General features: G+C 42.3%; 1 protein-coding gene across 2 annotated transcripts; it reads right to left on the reverse strand.

Annotated features, from left to right (window-relative positions):
* Nucleotides 1-190: 190 nt before the first annotated feature.
* TMEM170A (transmembrane protein 170A) lies at nt 191-16367 on the reverse strand. 2 transcript variants are annotated; one of them, XM_012772518.2, is made up of 3 exons: nt 16075-16367; nt 5241-5342; nt 191-1979 (listed from the first exon to the last, which is right to left on the reverse strand). In XM_012772518.2, the coding sequence occupies exons 1-3, from the start codon at nt 16349-16351 to the stop codon at nt 1849-1851; spliced, it is 510 nt and encodes a 169-aa protein (XP_012627972.2). In that variant the 5' UTR covers nt 16352-16367; the 3' UTR covers nt 191-1848. The 2 variants fall into 2 exon arrangements, with proteins under 2 accessions (XP_012627972.2, XP_012627971.2); XM_012772517.3 differs by having other exon boundaries at nt 5172-5342.
* Nucleotides 16368-18146: the final 1779 nt, after the last annotated feature.

Genomic DNA, 18146 nt, shown 5'->3' on the forward strand with positions numbered 1-18146 from the left:
ACCAGAAACTATTTTGAAAACAGGTAACAGAAACAACCACCACATTGAATTCCATATAGAACAGTTTAGGTGGTAAGGATCAAGGTAAAGACTTAATTTTTGCAGTCCTTTCCCTTTTGAAGGTCACAGTTTTCAGGCCTTTTAATGAAAAAGAAAGATGACAACAAAAATCAAAATAGTTAAAACTACATTTTAAAAAAATGTTGATTATTTAATTCTCTTTAAGGATATGAATTCTTCTGAGTAAAAACACAAAGCGGGGAGAGTAGGGGCATAACTGAAAATTAAACTTCAGGCACTTTCTGGGAGTTGATACCCAATACTATAAAAGTAGGCTAGTTAGCACTTGGTAAACATATTAAGACTAAGAAATCAATAACCACAAACTCTAGTTTCAGATGCATTTGCACAGCTTTTAAAGGGTCATTAATAAACCCAAGTCACTGAGAAAAACTATTACAGAATGTTTAAAGTATCTTATTTGTGCCTCCATGTCCAAAGAGTATCCTAACCAATCTGGCTTAAAGTGTCTTAACTCAAGTTATTTAATAGGATATGTATGATTCTAATTAAACTAAATGAAACTAATAGAATTAAAAGTGATAGGAAAAGGTGGTACAGAAATTCTCTAAAAAAAATCTCAACCAAGAGTACTGGCTCAAACTTGCAATCTCAACACCTTGGGAGGCCAAGGTGGCAGGATTGTCTGAAGCCAGGAGTTCAAGACCACCCTGGGCAACAGTGAGACCTCATCTATAGAAAAAATTTAAAATAAAAGTCAAAATTAGGCCCGGCAAGGTAGCTCATGCCTGTAATCCTAGCACTCTGGGAGGCCAATACGGGTGGATGGCTCAAGGTCAGGAGTTTGAAACCAGCCTGAGCAAGAGCAAGACCCCGTCTCTACTATATATAGAAAGAAATTAATTGGCGAACTAATATATATATATAGAAAAAAAAAATTAGCCGGGCATGGTGGCACATGCCTGTAGTCCCAGCTACTTGGGAGGCTGAGGCAGTAGGATCGCTTGAGCCCAGGAGTTTGAGGTTGCTGTCAGCTATGCAGACGCCACGGCACTCACTCTAGCCTGGGCAACAAAGTGAGACTCTGTCTCAAAAAAAAAAAAATCACAATTAACTAGCTTATTTTGATAAAATATACAAAATAATAAATTCACATTTCTTAAACTATATCAAATAATCAGAGGTCAAGATAGTTATCCAGAAAATGTCACATTATTCAGTGTCAGCTACTTTTTCTTTACAGTGGAAATCAAAGCCACTACTTGAATTATAATTCAATTTCTTTTCCTGTTTTATTTCACCAAATTTGTTTTTGGAGCTATATTTAACCAAAACCTAGTTGGCACTTCATGTCATGAAGATAGATGTAGCAAAAAAAAAGTTTGCCAAATTTTAATCAAGATTAGAACAACTAAGATGTTAGTACATACTCTGCTCATTTGAAATAAACCAGTATCTTCCATAGTTTCTCTGAAATATCCAATATTGCCTTACTTCACAGAATACTGTTAATTTCAGTGCAAGGGATGCCAACCCAGAGGCATTGTTGACCTGGCTTGGGTAAAGGTGCATGTGTAAAACTGCTTCAGTTAAAGATCTACAAAAAAGAAAATCAAGAAACTCGTTTTGTTTTGGTTGAGAATGGTGAGTCCACAGACATCTTCAATTTCAGGAGCTTCCAACTAAGGAAAGGGCTGAGATGTCCTTCACATTCCTGTTCATCCAAGTTGATTCCATTTGAAGAACTAAGAAAACTCTACACTCCATAATGTCTTCTTTTTTGAGAATTCTATAAAATGTAGGTTCATCTCATCATAAGAGTATATGCTATAGAGTAGCTAAAATCCGTAAAAAGGAGACCACCACTACACAAAATGTCTGTCCAGTGCCTAAGGTGAGGGCTTCAAATGGTATCATTTCCTTCCCAGCGGCTCGGTAAACTCCAGCAATTGCTGCACCTGATTCAAAATTCAAGGGTGTTGAAGAAACAAACAAAAAACCCAACAAGGTTAACAAAATCATGAAAATGCAGCACTTTAAATTCTACTACAAGCATAACAGAATATTCCAAATTTATATACATTAAAATTAATTTTGTTTTCCCTATTTTATCTGCTAATTAGGTTTTTTTGTTTTTTTTTTTTTTTTGAGACAGAGTCTCGCTTTGTTGTCCAGGCTAGAGTGAGTGCCGTGGCGTCAGCCTAGCTCACAGCAACCTCAGACTCCTGGGCTCGAGTGATCCTTCTGCCTCAGCCTCCCGAGTAGCTGGGACTACAGGCATGCGCCACCATGCCCGGCTAATTTTTTCTATATATATCAGTTGGCCAATTAATTTCTTTCTATTTATAGTAGAGACGGGGTCTCGCTCTTGCTCAGGCTGGTTTTGAACTCCTGACCTTGAGCAATCCGCCCGCCTCGGCCTCCCAAGAGCTAGGATTACAGGCGTGAGCCACAGCGCCCGGCCTGCTAATTAGGTTTTAAGTATTTGTTATATAGTTTGCAGATCACTGATAAGTGCTTTTAGGTGCTGACTCCTTAAAACTAAGAATCTCTTAGATTTACTAAATAATCTGGAATAAAATAATTTGGAAGTCATAATCAAAACCACTAAGAAATTCCCATGTGACCTAATTATGAACTCAAACACATCTCTTCATTCCCCTGTCAATTAGCCCCATGCCTAGCATTTAACAGGTACCAATACATTCCTGGCAACAAATGACAGAGAATCTTTCCAGTTAGACTGAGCAAGAAATGTCTCAGGCCACTGGGAATCCCTGTTCTACCTTCTATTAATATTATACTCAGAGTTCCCTTCAAGAAATGCACGGAGGAGGATGTAGTCAAGGGGTGGGAAAAGGAAAAGAGAAGAACTCTAAGCCATAAAGTTGTTATTAAGTCAAGGGCATGAGGGAAGAGATACTCAGGGATTCCTTTCTGTTTCTCATGTCACTGATTGTTTTAATTGTTAGTCACTATGACTTCCTATAAATTAAGAAATCAAAATAAAAACACCTGTATCTTCCCAGATACCCATCTGAGTTCCTGCAGGGACTCAGCATTGAACCAACACAGTCAACATTTCATTACTTTGAAAAGAACAGATCTAGATTTCCCAGACGACCCCCCCCCCAAAATGCTCCAAACAAAATCCTCCTTGGTCACAGCATGTTCATTCATTAAAGCATTTGTTTGCAGAACACCTCTATGTTGTATAAGGTGTGATCCCTATTCTCAAGGTACTCAGAATCTAGCTGGGAACACAAGACAGAAACAGGTTTTCAATAATCCAAGATAATACATAGTGCCTCAATGACATGTCTACACATTTTATAAATAAGATATGAAGGTATGTTAACATATTTTAACAAGAAGAAAGAACAGCCGGGCGCGGTGGCTCACGCCTGTAATCCTAGCACTCTGGCAGGCTGAGGCGGGCGGATTGCTCGAGGTCAGGAGTTCAAAACCAGCCTGAGCAAGAGCAAGACCCCGTCTCTACTATAAAGAGAAAGAAATTAATTGGCCAACTAATATATATATAAAAATTAGCCAGGCATGGTGGCGCATGCCTGTAGTCCCAGCTACTCGGGAGGCTGAGGCAGAAGGATTGCTTGAGCCCAGGAGTTTGAGGTTGCTGTGAGCTAGGCTGACACCACGGCAAGAAAAAAAAAAAAAGAAAGAAAGAAAGAACAATATTAATTAGTACCTATGTTGGTTGCCTTGAACATTTGTGATTTAAAATGCCCTGTCCAGCGGCAATCCATACATTCTTTGTTACTGACATCTGAAAGGCACGTTTCACTGAGCCCCTGCGAAATTTACCCAAAAAGAGTGGGTTGGGTAGAAAGACACTTAAGGAACTTGAACTGGGCCTTAAAGTGAGATTTCGATGATGAAGCAGGGAAGAAAGCAAAAAGTGTATCAGTGGGAGCAGCAAAATGGAAATGGAACAGACTCTATTCATAGGGCCTTAAAGATGGAAATGAATATAGCATTTATTACACAATCACTGTGTGTCAGGTATTGTGTTAAGTACTTTATATGCACGGCACCTCATTTAATCACCATGGTGGGTAGTGGTATCCCTATTTTACTGAGGGACAAACTGAGACAGGCCACAGGGGCCAAAAATCCAGGTCAGAAACTGGAGCAAAGGCTCTCTAGAGCAGCAGTAGGTGATACGGTGAGAACATAGAGAAACGAGGCCACTTTCTTGCAAGAAGAAAAAAAAAACCCAAAAACCTCAAGTCAAAGAGACAGAGGAAAATTTCTACTTGAAGCTTAAGGTATAAATTCACAGTGAAAAAAATAAAGGTACAAAATGTAGGAATATTACATTTGTATACTAAAACAGTATATTTATAGTTATATGTATACATAAAAAAAAAAGCACATATACCAAAATGCAAATTGTGGTTATTATTTAGGGATGGGAAAATGGAGGGTTTTAAATTTGGTTTACTTAAAATTCCTAATTTATATGTATGTATTCAAGAATGAGTCTAAAAGTGATTTAAACTTATTTTCATCCCTGTAAGTATGTGCTGTGACAAGAGTGAAAGCCAAAACAGAAACAAAACAAACCCCTCAAAAACAGGTTTAAAAATAATTTATATCATATTACTCCAATTCTTATTCAGAAAGTCCTCAGTGGGAAAAAAATCTAGAACACAAATCAGGTACTTTTCTAAACAAGAATTACTGTCATTAGAACTGGTCTTCTATCCTCAAGGTAACCACATCCCAATGAGTGGAAGTATTTCTTTGCAGAACAGTTCTGTTTTATAAGGTGTGATCCCTATTCTCATAGTACTCAGAATTCATCAACCATCTAGCAATGCCACCAGCCAGGTGACAGCCAATCAGAAAGGAGAAGTAGCTTCCAAAAAGACAAACATTTGCTTTTCGTAGTGGCCTGTCTCACAAGCTGTACCACACGTAGCTTAACATGGCTTCACTAAAGCCACAGAAATAAACTCTGACAAAGAATTTCAGAGAGGTTAGCCAAATAATAGGGGTTTTGGGTAAGAAAAAAACAAAAACATAAAAAAACAAAACCAGGACTCAGGATTAAAAGCCACTCTTCTCTTCACCCCACTCAGATACATTTCTAAAATGGGTCTTGAAATTAACTGACTTGTCAAACATACTTGTCAAGATTCCAGCAGTAATTGGTCCCACGATGCCCATCAACAGGATGCTTACAGACATGAACCTACCATATTTGTGATGTCTGAGGGTGAAGAGGGCCAGTAATCCAGCAGGGACGTGAAAGAAGAGAGAAGACACCAGTGCCCACAGGAACACACCATACCACATCTCTGTGAGGAAAGACAAAGGTCACAGATCAGTGCCTTTTCCAACGCAATCATTGTAATCTGGGACTCATACCCAGTTATTTCATTTTCAAAACCATTAGTTGTTTACCCTTCTGTAGTCCATACTAAAAAAGAAAAAAAAACAAAAAAACCATTAGTTGCAGTGTAAGTTAATCGGTCAGATACCCAAACATTGATGGTGTAAGAAGGTTCAACAAACTACCACCCACAAGCTACCAACTGTTTTTGTACATAAACATTCATATGAACTCATGTCCGTTCCTTAAGTATTGTTTATGACTGTTTCCAGCTACAAGGGCAAAGTTAGTAACAATGACACCGGTCACATGGCCCACAATGCCTAAAACATTTACTGTCTGGCCCTTCACAGAAAAAGCTGGCCAACATCTGATAAGCTACCCGCACCCTCAAACTGAAAAGGTTCACCTACATTTTAAAATTGCCCTAAATAATTTCTCTCCCATAAAGAAGTACAAGACTAAGTACCAATTAATAGGGTTCTATGCAATCGATGCTTGTTGATCTTTCCTTTTTGATTATTCAGTCTTCTCAGATGGAAAGCTATATAAGTCTATTCATTCAACTATCATTTTAAAGATAATGCAGTAAACATCAAGGGATCACCTCCTATCAGAATTATCAACTTCTTTAAGATTGTGAAATACCAGAAAATATGCTTCACAGGAAGACAAATGGCAGGTATGTGCAAGACAGGTTATAATTATATGGTTCCTGTCCTGTGAAACCCCTAATCACTCTTATGCAGTCTGTAATACAGGAAAAATTAAAGTATGTGATCATCAACTACGTATTATAAAACTATGCATGAGGCACTCTGGAAAATATAAAGAAAACAATACCATCCTGCTTGCAACTGATTTACAATTTGGCAAATGGTAGATACAGCATATTTCCCCAAATGAACCGAAGACAAGGATTTAGTATCCTCAAAAAGCTCTCTAGCTACCCATATGGAGAGAATGAATGTGACACAATAGATAAGACACATTGTCCATCCATAGCTAGAGGCAGGTAGGTGGCAGGTGATCTGAGAGGCCAGTGAACAGCTTAGCTCTGCAGGGTTTCTTGACCACGGTCCTACTAACACCTGGACCAGGTAACTTTTGTTGTTGGGGCTGCACCGTGCATTGTAGAAGGTGAGAAGCATCCTTGGCCAGGAGCACTCCTCCCCACTTGTTCAACCAAAATATCTCCAGACATAGTCAAATGGCCCCAGGGGCAAAACCACCCTGATTAAAAGCCACTGGCTTGACTGAAGGGTAGAGGGTTTATAAGAGCAATGGCAGTTAAAGCTACAAATGTCTTTACACATTACTAGGGGCTTTGAACACCAGAGTAAGGACTTCAACACGAAAGAGCCACTGAAGGTTGTGAGCAGTAACAGGTTGTCAGGACATTATTCCACAGGCCCCAGCTGACATTCCCAGTCGGAATACAAACTGGAAAACCATCTTTTTGCAGGGTAGTTTCAAAGTCAAATGTGCATATATTTTGCTGCAGTGACTGCACTTCCAGGAATACATCCTACAGGAATACAAACATAGGCAAGGACGGAGGAAACAAGAGGTTCCTGTCTATACTAGCAAAAACTGGAAGCCACCTGCATGGCTATCACTGTAGAACTTGGAAAACACGCTCTGTGTACCCACATAATGGACCATTACACAGCCACATAAAAATACGAGACAGATGTACATATACTGATTGGGTAAGACGCCCAAGTCACTTCATAAAGTAACAAAATCAAGTTGCAGAATAGTATGTAGTAGGATAAGATCCTCTTTGTTGAGAAAACAAAACAAATAATATAAACAAACATGCATGTATTAAAAAGTCTGGACATGTTTATTTATTTAATAAATATTCACTGTGCAAACGGGCACTTTTCAAAGTGCTTTACAAATATTAACTCATTCAATCCTCAGAACAACTCTGAAACACATACTATTTACATACCTGCTCACAGATGAGACACACAGGGAGGTTAAGGTTAAGAAACTTGCCTGAGCCCAAACAGCCAGCCCTCATCCAATATGCCATCTTGTGGTGTATATTCAATTATTTCTGGGTAGTGGGGTTGATGCCAATTCACTTTCTACTTTCTAGAAAAAACAAAGCTTTTGTTTTAAGAAGAACTGCTCAGGAAGTTTGATTTGTTTGGTATGAACAGTTAAAGAGAGACCAGTTAGGGGCATCAATCATCCTGGGGAGAAAAAATGGGGGGCACAGGAACTTGTCTGGAAGCTGTACTTGCACTGTAGGCACACTGCTGCGGGTGTAGTCTCTTCCCAGGTCAATTACAATAGTTTTATGAAAGGTTTTTGGCCAGGCGCAATGGCTCATGCCTGTAATCCTAGCACTCTGGGAGGCCGAGGTGGGCAGATTGCTCGAGGTCAGGAGTTCAAAACCAGCCTGAGCGAGACCCTGTCTCTACCAAAAATAGGAAGAAATTAATTGACCAACTAAAAAAATATATATGTAGAAAAAATTAGCCGGGTATGGTGGCGCATGCCTGTAGTCCCAGCTACTTGGGAGGCTTGACTGGGGGGCTGAGGCCAAATTCCCTTAAGCCACCCTCAGAACTGTCACTGAAGCTTCAATTAATACCATATCCTGCATACCCTTAATTAGGGGGCCTACGTCTTATTTTGGATGACTGGTTCTTAGTGAAAGCATCAGAGACGCCCCAGATAGGGCTCACTGCTTATTAAAAACAACCAATGACTGAGAGTATTTTGGCACCTTTGATGTCGTGAAAAACTATCAGATGGCTACAAAAGGCTTCAAACTATTTCTGAGATTTTTTTCTGCTTAACAAGATATAACTTTTTTTTTTTTTTTGGAGACAGAGTCTCACTTTGTTTGTTGCCTGGGCTAGAGTGCCGTGGTGTCAGCCTAGCTTACAGCAACCTCAAACTCCTGGGCTCAAGATATCCTTCTGCCTCAGCCTCCGAAGTAGCTGGGACTACACACATGCGCCACCATGACCACCTAATTTTTTCTATATATATTTTTAGTTGCCCGGCTAATTTCTTTCTATTTTTAGTAGAGACAGGGTCTCGCTCTTGCTCAGGCTGGTTTTGAACTCCTGACCTTGAGCGATCCGCCCGCATCCGCTTCACAGGGTGCTAGGATTATAGACATGAGCCACCATGCCCAGCCAACAAGATATAACTGAAGGATAATATTATAATACTGTTCAAACTGGTCTATTTTACTTGAAAGTGTTTGGCAAAATCTGTTAAAAAAACAAGCTTAAATCACATAATATGGAATGTAAAATGATTATATGCTAATGCCTGGGAGGATCACTTGAACCCAGGAGTTTGAGGTTGCTGTGAACTATGATCACACCACTGCACTCTAGCCCAGGACACAGAGCAAGCAAGACCCTGTGTGAACAAAAAATAAATATTAATGCTTCAAGCTTAAAAAATTAAATGTATATTTGTATATAAATATAAAAATATATGTAAAATATATATACACACACACACACACAAACCAGTGCCCTTCCTCCAAAAGAGAAAAAAGCTACCTTTCCAATCAATAGTGTTAGTCAGAAATTGAGAGCAGGAATTCTCCATCCTCAGTGTTTCAGGCTCCCACTTCTTCGGGAACAAATCTATGTCCTACTGCAGCTTCTTTCCCAGCTTCTCATTAGGCCAGGAGCTATTCCTGCCTTCCACTGCCCAAGAGACTTGCCCTCCCTTGTTGGCAGCAGCTCCAAAGGCTGCACTGTCCGAGCACTGCTCCTGCCTAATGAATAGGCACCTGACAGAGCTCTGGGGCCCACAAATCCCTCCTGAGACATGAGAGACATGAAGAGATTGCAATCTTTTCCTCTTAGAACGCCACAGTTCTATTGGATTTAACATAGGAATTTGGGGGCACACAGTTCAGCCCTTAGCAGTTGGGTGGCACATTTGTGTTCAAACCCACCTTTCTGGAAGTTACCAGCTTAGTGTGTTTCTGGCAGATCAAGGCCTGGTCTCTGTGGTCACTAACCGCATGATTCTAAGGTAGCAGGTGGGAAGCCAGGCTCCAGCAGTGCCTTAGGCTACTGCAGAAAGCAGTGCTTATCTCTAAAATTCAGGGAGCTCCAGCAGAGGTTCTGGACAGCAGTGGCCCAGAGGTGCTCTGAGGTCTGGTACAGCAGCCACATGGTGACTGCTCTAAATTCCTGGAGGCAGGTTTGTATCCGTATCCTATTTGTCCAGTTTGTCTCACCAGCCCCGAATTCCCCAGGAGCACAGCACATGAGGCCTGCTAGGAGACCAAGACACCTCTCCGTTTTCCTAAAATCTTAAAGGCCAATTTGTAAACAGGACCTGGCTTAGCAGGCCGGCACCTCCCTGAGGTTTTGAGAAGGTGAGGCACACTGCACCCCACAACCATGAGCCACATCCATTAGCTTCTTCAGTGCCTACATATTTTATGTAGCACTAGCACCACTTAAGTCACTTCAAGTGGGGGAGGGGGAAGGGAATATATTACATGAGTAGTGTAGTTTATAAAAACACTTTTAGATGGATGGGATTATTGCAGGACTCTAACAGAAAAGGCAAACTTGGATCTATAAAACCCTTTTTGAAACAAAGTGATTTCTCTTTAATCTACTGCACCTTAATATATTGTCTATTTAATAGCTATTTATCGATCATTATATAGCACTTTCCATATCTCTGGCTCAACACACTATCAAAAATCTTTGTCAGCCAGGCGCAGTGGCTCACGCCTATAATCCTAGCACTCTGGGAAGCTGATGCAGGCAGATCTCAAGGTCAGGAGTTCGAAAGCAGCCTGAGCAAGAGCGAGACCCCATCTCTATTAAAAATAGAAAGAAATTAATTGGCTAACTGAAAAATATATATGTAGAAAAAATTAGCCAGGCATGGTGGTGCATGCCTGTAGTCCCAGCTACTCAGGAAGCTGGGGCACAAGTATTGCTTGAGTCCAGGAGTTTGAGGTTGCTGTGAACTAAGCTGATGCCACGGCACTCTAGCCTGAACAACACAGTGAGACTCTGTCTCAAAAAAAAAAAAAAACCAAAAAACCCCAAACTTAGTTTACATAGCTTACAGTATTTCCTTGTTCACTGCTTCAGATCAAATGTATTATCTCAGCTTTGTTTACCTTGGCAGCTAAAGGCATGTCACTCCCTATGACGTGAAGTAGAAGTCAGATAATTAATCCCTAATAAAGATTATAAGGGAACTGAGAATAAGCATGGTGGTAGAATGGGTCCCAAAGATGTTCACATCCTCATCCCCCAAACCTGTGAATATGTAACCTTAACCGATCAAAGGGACTGTGTGAACATGATTAAATTAAGGACCTTGCAATGTTATTAATAGAGAATCCTGAATTTTCCTGATGGGTGTACTATAATCACAAGGGTCCTGATAAGAGGGAGTCAGGAGGTCAGAGTCAGAGAGATGTGAAGATGTCATACTGCTGACTTACAGGAAGAGAAAGGGGCCATGTGCCAAGGAATGCAGGTGGCCTCTACAAGCTGGAAAAAATATGGAAACAAATTCTTCCTACAGCCTCCAGAAGGAACCCAGCCTTGCTGACACCTTGGTTTTAACCCAGGGAGATCCATATCTGACTTCTGACCTCAAGAACTGTGAGATGATAAAATCTGTGTTGTTTTAAGCACTAATTACATTAAATAGACAATATATTAAGGTACAGTAGATTAAAGAGAAATCACTTTGTTTCAAAAAGGGTTTTTTTTTTTTTTTTTTTTTTGAGACAGAGTCTCACTTTCTTGCCCAGGCTAGAGTGAGTGCCGTGGCGTCAGCCTGGCTCACAGCAACCTCAATCTCCTGGGCTCAGCGATCCTACTGCCTCAGCCTCCCTAGTAGCTGGGACTACAGGCATGCGCCACCATGCCTGGCTAATTTTTTTTTGTATATATATTTTTAGTTAGTCAATTAATTTCTTTCTATATTTTGGTAGAGACGGGGTCTTGCTCAGGCTGGTTTTGAACTCCTGACCTCGAGCAATCCGCCCGCCTCGGCCTCCCAGAGTGCTAGGATTACAGGCGTGAGCCACCGCGCCCGGCCTCAAAAAGGGTTTTGTAGATCCAAGTTTGCCTTTTCTGTTAGAGTCCTGCAATAATCCCATCCATCTAAAAGTGTTTTTATAAACTACACTACTCATGTAATATAATGAAGCCCTTCCCTTCCCCTCCCCCTCCCCCACTTAAGCACTGTAGTAATTAATTACAGTAGCAATAACAAACTAATACGTTCAGAATTTATTCATTCATCAGTCAAATATTTATAGAGTTCATTATATATGCCAGGAATATCAGTGAAAAACAAAAAGACTAAAGACCCTGCCCTCAAAGAGCTTATTTCTTTCAGAATATATTGAGTCATCCTTCCAGCTGGGCCCACTCCAATCTTGCCTTGCAGTCAAACCACCAAGTAAACACAGCCAGTTCCTCTGAAGCCAGGGTTCTGAGTAGACCACATCAGCCATCCTGGGGACTGGAGTCCTACCTAGTCCTGAAACTCCATCCTGGACCTGGGCTGCCTTGATGCCAATCATGCATCAGCCTGTAGCTCTGCACAGTCCACTGGGAGACTCCTCTCTTGCCAAAACCCAACAACCCACCAGGAAATCCAACTGTCCCCTCCACTCCTAACAATGATGATGTGCCCACTGAGACTACCAACTGTACTCTCGCACCTCTCTCTAGATACTACAGCCTGTCTGCCTTCTCTTCCCTGGTTTTTGAGTGTGGCCCCCTGGCCTGCCTCACCCCCATGGTCGCTGGATCTTACCTGGCCAGACCCTGTCTGTCCTGATCTGGCCTTCCATCTATTCTCCATAAAAAGCCAGTAAGTCAGTGCTATTGGGTATGGGGTTTCTTGTTGGAGTGATGAAAATATTCTCAAATTGATTGGGATGATGGTGGCATTTATAAATCTAAAAACCACTGGATTCTACACTTTTTAAAAATGTAAGTGAGATCATCCCTCTGCTCAATACCCTCCAATATAGCCCTCCAGGATCTGACCTCCCTCCCTTCTCTTCCCTTTGCCCACATATTCCATCAAGGCACTCCAGCCTCCTTAGTGTTTCTTCAATAAGCTTCTGTTCCAGGGCCTCTGAATCTGTTGCTCCCTGGCCTAGAAAGTTCTTGCTCTTCCCCTTAATAACTGAGTGGCCTGTTCCTCACATCCATGGGATTTCTGCTTCACTATCATCATCAAGGGCCTCCTGATAACCTTATGGAAAACAACATCCCCCTACCACACAGGCCCTGCCACTTACTAGGCCCCTCACCCTGACACCCACCATTAGCTGCTCCATTTCCTAGGTTTTTGATTATTTGTTTTCTCTTTCCTCATTAGCACAAAAGTTCCACAAGGGAAGGGGTGTTCTTTTGTTCATTATAACATCTTTACTCTAGTGCCTAGAAAACAACAGGCACACAATTAGCAGAGTAAATATTTGCTGAGTGAATGAATAAATGGCAGGTCCAAGCGAGACTCATTCTTGATTCCAGAAACTGGGACAATGAAAACATTACTGCGTTTTAGTTTAATTATCACAAAATGCACTTTGAAGTTGATTTAGTGAAATCCATATCCTCAGAAAATGAATGGCATTCCTGATACAAGGAAAAATCTGCCTTTCTTGGTATTCATTTGTTAAAAATAACAACAAAAGAAATTTGAACAACTGGAATAAAAAAGGGCTAGGCAGATGTCTAAATAGCTAAATTGCAAATGCAGGTTAAAAAAAATCAATTCAATCCTTCCTGGTAGAGATAAATATTTCAAATATTTCACAGCAATGATTCTGCCACAATGAGTTGGCATAAAAGGAGAGTAACCTTTTTTTGGAGGCCAAAATACCAACTATGCCAGATGCAGGACAATGAATAGAATTCCTGCTAAGCAGGCTTTGGTGCCTCAAATAGGATCAAACTTCATTATACCCATCATTCTAGCTAAGGATGAAACACAGCAGGGACATCATGTTTATCACCAAAATCTGATGCACTTGAGGTCAGGGACTATGGTTCACATCCGATTATACCCCCAGCCCTGAGCCTGCACGTAGCCAAACGTACACTTACTGAATGAATAATCCCTGGTGTTCACCCTCAAGTTACATGTCCACAGAAGTAACCATAAACTCAAGTACATATTGCAGTAATATTTTCAGAATAATTTCTGAAAGCAAAACCATTTCATAGCAACAGATTCTCTACTATGACATATTCAAACTATCATCCCAAATCCACTTATCTCAATCTTTTCTTAAAGGGAACAAAAAACCAGAAATATTGAACAGAATAGTCCTTTCCAAAGTATCACCCTACATACACCTCTTAATTAAGAGATGATTCCAGTACCCTTACAATGAAGAATTATGGCAGACACCATCTTCAACAATTGATCAAACTTAGCTTTATCAATTAAGATACAAATTGACCTTAAATGTCTCTTGATGTGATAAAGTGACAAGAGGACTTTACCCACACAGGTAGCATTCTGACCAAAATGTTTAATCTGAATCTAATCATGAAACAAATCAGATTGTAAAACATTCTATGAAACAATTAGCATAGACTCTTCAAAACTGTCACTCTCAGGCTGGGTCCAGTGGCTCACACCTATAATTCCAGCACTTTGGGAGGCCAGAAGATCACATTAGGCCAGGAGTTGGAAACTAGTCTGGGCAACATGGCAAGACCCCATCACTACAAGACAAAAGAAAAATCAGCTGGGTATGACTATGTGGTCCTGTAGTCAGAACTACTCTGGAGGCTGAGGCAAGAGGATCACCTGAGCCCAGGAGTTTCAGGCTGCAGCGAGCTGTAACTGAGTCACTGCACTCCAGTCAGGGTGACAGAGCAAAACCCTGTCTCTTTAAAAAAAAAAAAAAAAGTCAATCTTAAGAAACTGAAACAAAGGAGAAAACTGTTCTAGATTAAAGGAGACTACAGAGACAGGCCAAGTTAGTGCAATGTATGAACCTTGATTAGATCATGGAATTTAAAAGCAAAAAAGCTATTTGGACAATTGGGGAAATTTAAATAACCCCTGTCCATTAGATAACATTCTACTGATGTTAAATTTAATGGATGTGATTTGGTCTTGTGATTATGATAGAAAATGTTGCCTTAAAAGATATACAACTATTATGTACCCATAATGATTTAAAATTAAATATTAAAAAAAAATTTTTTTTAAAGAAAATTTTGTATCTTAAAAAATAACGTGAAGTATCAGGCACCAGTGCCATGATGTCTGCTACTTCCTATCAAATGGCTCCCCAGAAAGGTGAGATGTATGCATGCACATATACAAATTTACATAGAGAGAAAGCCAACATATTACTGAATCTAAGAAAAGGGCACAGGGGTATTTGTTGTACTGTTCTTTCCATTTTTCACTAAGTTTGAAATTATTATAAATAAAGAGTTGGGGGGAAAAAACAAGGAAAGAAGAACAGATTAATCTGGTCCCACTAGTGCCTCCAGACAGTGAGAACATTTTCCAGACAGGATCTCCAGACCACCATATATATATTTTTAATCACTGTTCAATGTGATGCTAGTACCTTTTGAAGTAACTTGAACAGCCAGATTCTTGTTTTAGGCACGGATACGGGCTAACATCAGTATCTGCCCCATATGGGTTATGACCTGATCAGCCATTTCACAGACTTGTCCAGGAAAATCCCTAGGCAGACAAGACATAGAAATCCTCCAGGTGTCCACGGAAAGGCACCTGGCAGTCACTGCCCAGCCCATGAGAAATCACTGGTGTCTATTTAGGACTGCAGTCAGTAAACCCAACCTCCTTCCCTTTGCTTTGTCTCAGGGCTCCCTTCTCTCACTGCTTAGGAAGACAAAAGTAAACTCTGCTGGGCAAGCCCCACCTCCCCCTTCCACAGCCTTGGGCCTCAGTCTTCTCGCCTTTAACGGCCCAACACAAATTTAACTATGCCTTCTCCTCAAAGCTTTTTTATCAGGGTTCCCAGATGAAGTAATTTCTCCTCCCTTCAATTTTCTGAGCACGGGGAGTTCTTCCTTCTATTATAACTCTGTAAAATCCTTCTATCAGGTCCAGGTGAAGCTTCAGTGGGGGGTAGGAGAGTTAAAGAGGAGCTGTGTCAAAAGTGTTGAGCGAGTGAGTGGGAGACTCCGCAACAGGTCTCCGAAAGTGATTCCTAGAAAGAGAAGGTGGTGGAGAGGAGGGATTTGGACAAAGGTGCCAAAGGGAGTGAGCTCTGCCAGACAGGGACGCCCTGAGCCGACTTCCTCTCCCACGGGAGGAACCAAACAGGGCAGGGACGACTGCCTTCCGGGCTCAGTCGGGTGAAAGTCAGCACCTGGGACGCTTGGACAATCCAAAGGGCAAGGCCAGCTCGGGGGAGGGGTACAGAGGGCGGCCGAGCTCCCTGCAGCCGCTGGGTCCACCTGAGGCCGCCCCCTCCGACCTCGCCCCCATCCCGAGCTCGGGGCGGTTCCGCCTCAGATGACCGGGCAGGGAGGGGAAGGCACTCCTGGGCGAGCGAGCGGGAACCTCCCTCCAAGATCTGAACAGCGCCCACCTGAACGGTCGGCAAAGCCCCAGCCCGCGTTCGGGAACCAGCGGTGCCCCAAACCCCGTGGAGGCGGCGGCTGCGGGGCGCGCAGTGCGCAGGCGCGGGGCCGTACCTGGGAAGGAGCAGAGAGAAGTGGAGTTGGGGCACAGGGTCCCGTTGCCCACCCGCGGCACGAGCTTCAGGCTGAGGATTTGCTGCAGGAGCCCGGCCGAACTACCGCTGCCGCCGCTCCCCTCGCGCTCCATCCCGCCGCCATTCACCACACAGACGTGACGGACAAGCGTCCGAACTGCGGCAGAGGCCCACTCCCGCCCCTCAGCTGCCTCAGCGTCCCCTCCAGCCGGGGCCCTCTTCTTCCTCCCAACGGCGCTGCCAAGTGATGGTTCCATCCTCCAATCACAGGGCGCCGCGGACGGGAAGGGCGGGGCCAAGGGCGTCCCCGCCCCTGACGTTCTGTACGGCTCGCAGAGACCCGTCCCCACGGGCACGCCCCCTACTGGAGACATCCCTCCGTCTCCAGCGGAGCGCGCTCTACTCTGCCCGTCTCTGCGGCGCCACCTGTAGGAAAGTAGGGAATGACATGCTCCCCACCAGGACAGGCGTGTAGGTTTAAAACTGATCTGGCAAAGCAGCGACCATAGCAGATTTGTAACGTTGTTTTAGCTAAGACAGGACCCCAGTATTCATGAAACCTTCCTGAAAGGAACAAGAAAGTTCTTTATTTAAAACTGACAGTAGAAGGCCGGGCACGGTGGCTCATGCCTGTAATCCTAGCACTCTGGGTTGCCCAAGTGAATGGATCACTCAAGGTCAGGAGTTCGAAACCAGCCTGAGCAAGAGTGAGACTCCATGTCTATTAAAAAATGGAAAGAAATTAATTGGCCAACTAAAAATATATAGAAAAAATTAGCTGGGAGTGGTGGTGCATGCCTGTAGTCCCAGCTGCTCGGGAGGCTGAGGCAGAAGGATTGCTTGAGCCCAGGAGTTTGAGGTTGCTGTGAGGTAGGCTGACATCATGACACTAGCCTGGGCAACATAGTGAGACTCTGTTTCAAAAAAAAACAAAAAAAAACCTGACAGTGGGAAGATTCCATTCAAAGGTTCATGTGGGACAAGGATGGGAAGAAAACTATGTGTATATAGTCTCTATAGGGTGGTACTAGTTTTAAATAAAAAATTTAAAGATGTTTCAGTTCAATGCAGCAAAACTGGATCAGAACTTTTTCTCTCCCATTCTGTAATGGAAGGAGATCCTGTATAAATGAAAGCAGGAAAGTAATAAAAAGGAATAAGCTAATGTTTAGTCCATTTGTGTTGCCAATACAAAATACCTGACATAGGGAAATTTGTAAATAACAGAAATTTATTTTCTCATGTTTCTGGAGGAGAGAAGGTCCAAGATCAAGGCATTGGCAGGTTCTGTGTCTGGTAAGGACTGGTTCCTGACAGATGGCATTGTCTAGGTGTCCTCACAAGGCTGGAGAGAGTGAACTGACTTCATCAAGCCCTATTATAAGGGTCCTAATCCTATCCATGAGGGTTCTGCCCTCCTGACCTAATCTTCTCCTAAAGGCCCACCACTTAATATTATGACATGGGCCATTAAGTTTCACCATGTGTACTTTGGGGAACACATTCAGAACATAGCAGCTAATAACAGTAGAGCTCTGAAAGGGATGTTAATCAAGGATATTTCCAAAGTGATTCCCACAAAGTTACAGGAGATGGAGAAGCTTTTGAGGAACAATAATAAGTATCTGGTGGATCTTTTTCCTATGTGTCACTAAGCCAAATGCTAGCTATACATTATCTTAGGTACCCAAACAACTCAATGAAGTTATTATTTTTATTCCCATTTCACAGGTGAAATTGATATTTTAAAAGGATAAAATACTTTGGCTAAGGTCACAAAATTAATAGGTGGCCAAGATGGGATCTGAACCTAGGTGTTGTTTTCACAGCCTAGTGGTTGACCTTTATACCATGCAGAAGGGAGCCATAACCCAGAAGGAAGCCATGGAGGAGGAGGAGGAACCCCCCAGAGGCTGGGAGGGGGGATAAGAAGGGAGGCGGGATACAGAGGGATCTACTGAGAGTAGAGATAGGGAGCAGAGCAGCACTGCCAGCTCCTCTTTTATTCCTCTGTCCCATACCACCCACAAATACAACAGGCTGGACAGATAT

The sequence above is a fragment of the Microcebus murinus genome, chromosome 20 (genome assembly GCF_040939455.1).
Source record: "Microcebus murinus isolate Inina chromosome 20, M.murinus_Inina_mat1.0, whole genome shotgun sequence".
NCBI lineage: Eukaryota > Metazoa > Chordata > Mammalia > Primates > Cheirogaleidae > Microcebus > Microcebus murinus.

Coding starts and splice junctions, on each gene's coding strand:
- TMEM170A (XM_012772517.3), bottom strand. CDS start 16,351: ATGGAACCATCACTTGGCAGCGCCGTTGGGAGGAAGAAGAGGGCCCCG. Junction 5,343..16,074: donor TTCTCTCTGCTCCTTCCCAG/GTACGGCCCCGC, acceptor CTTTCCTCACAG/AGATGTGGTATGGTGTGTTC. Junction 1,980..5,171: donor TACTGCTGGAATCTTGACAA/GTATGTTTGACA, acceptor ATTTTGAATCAG/GTGCAGCAATTGCTGGAGTT.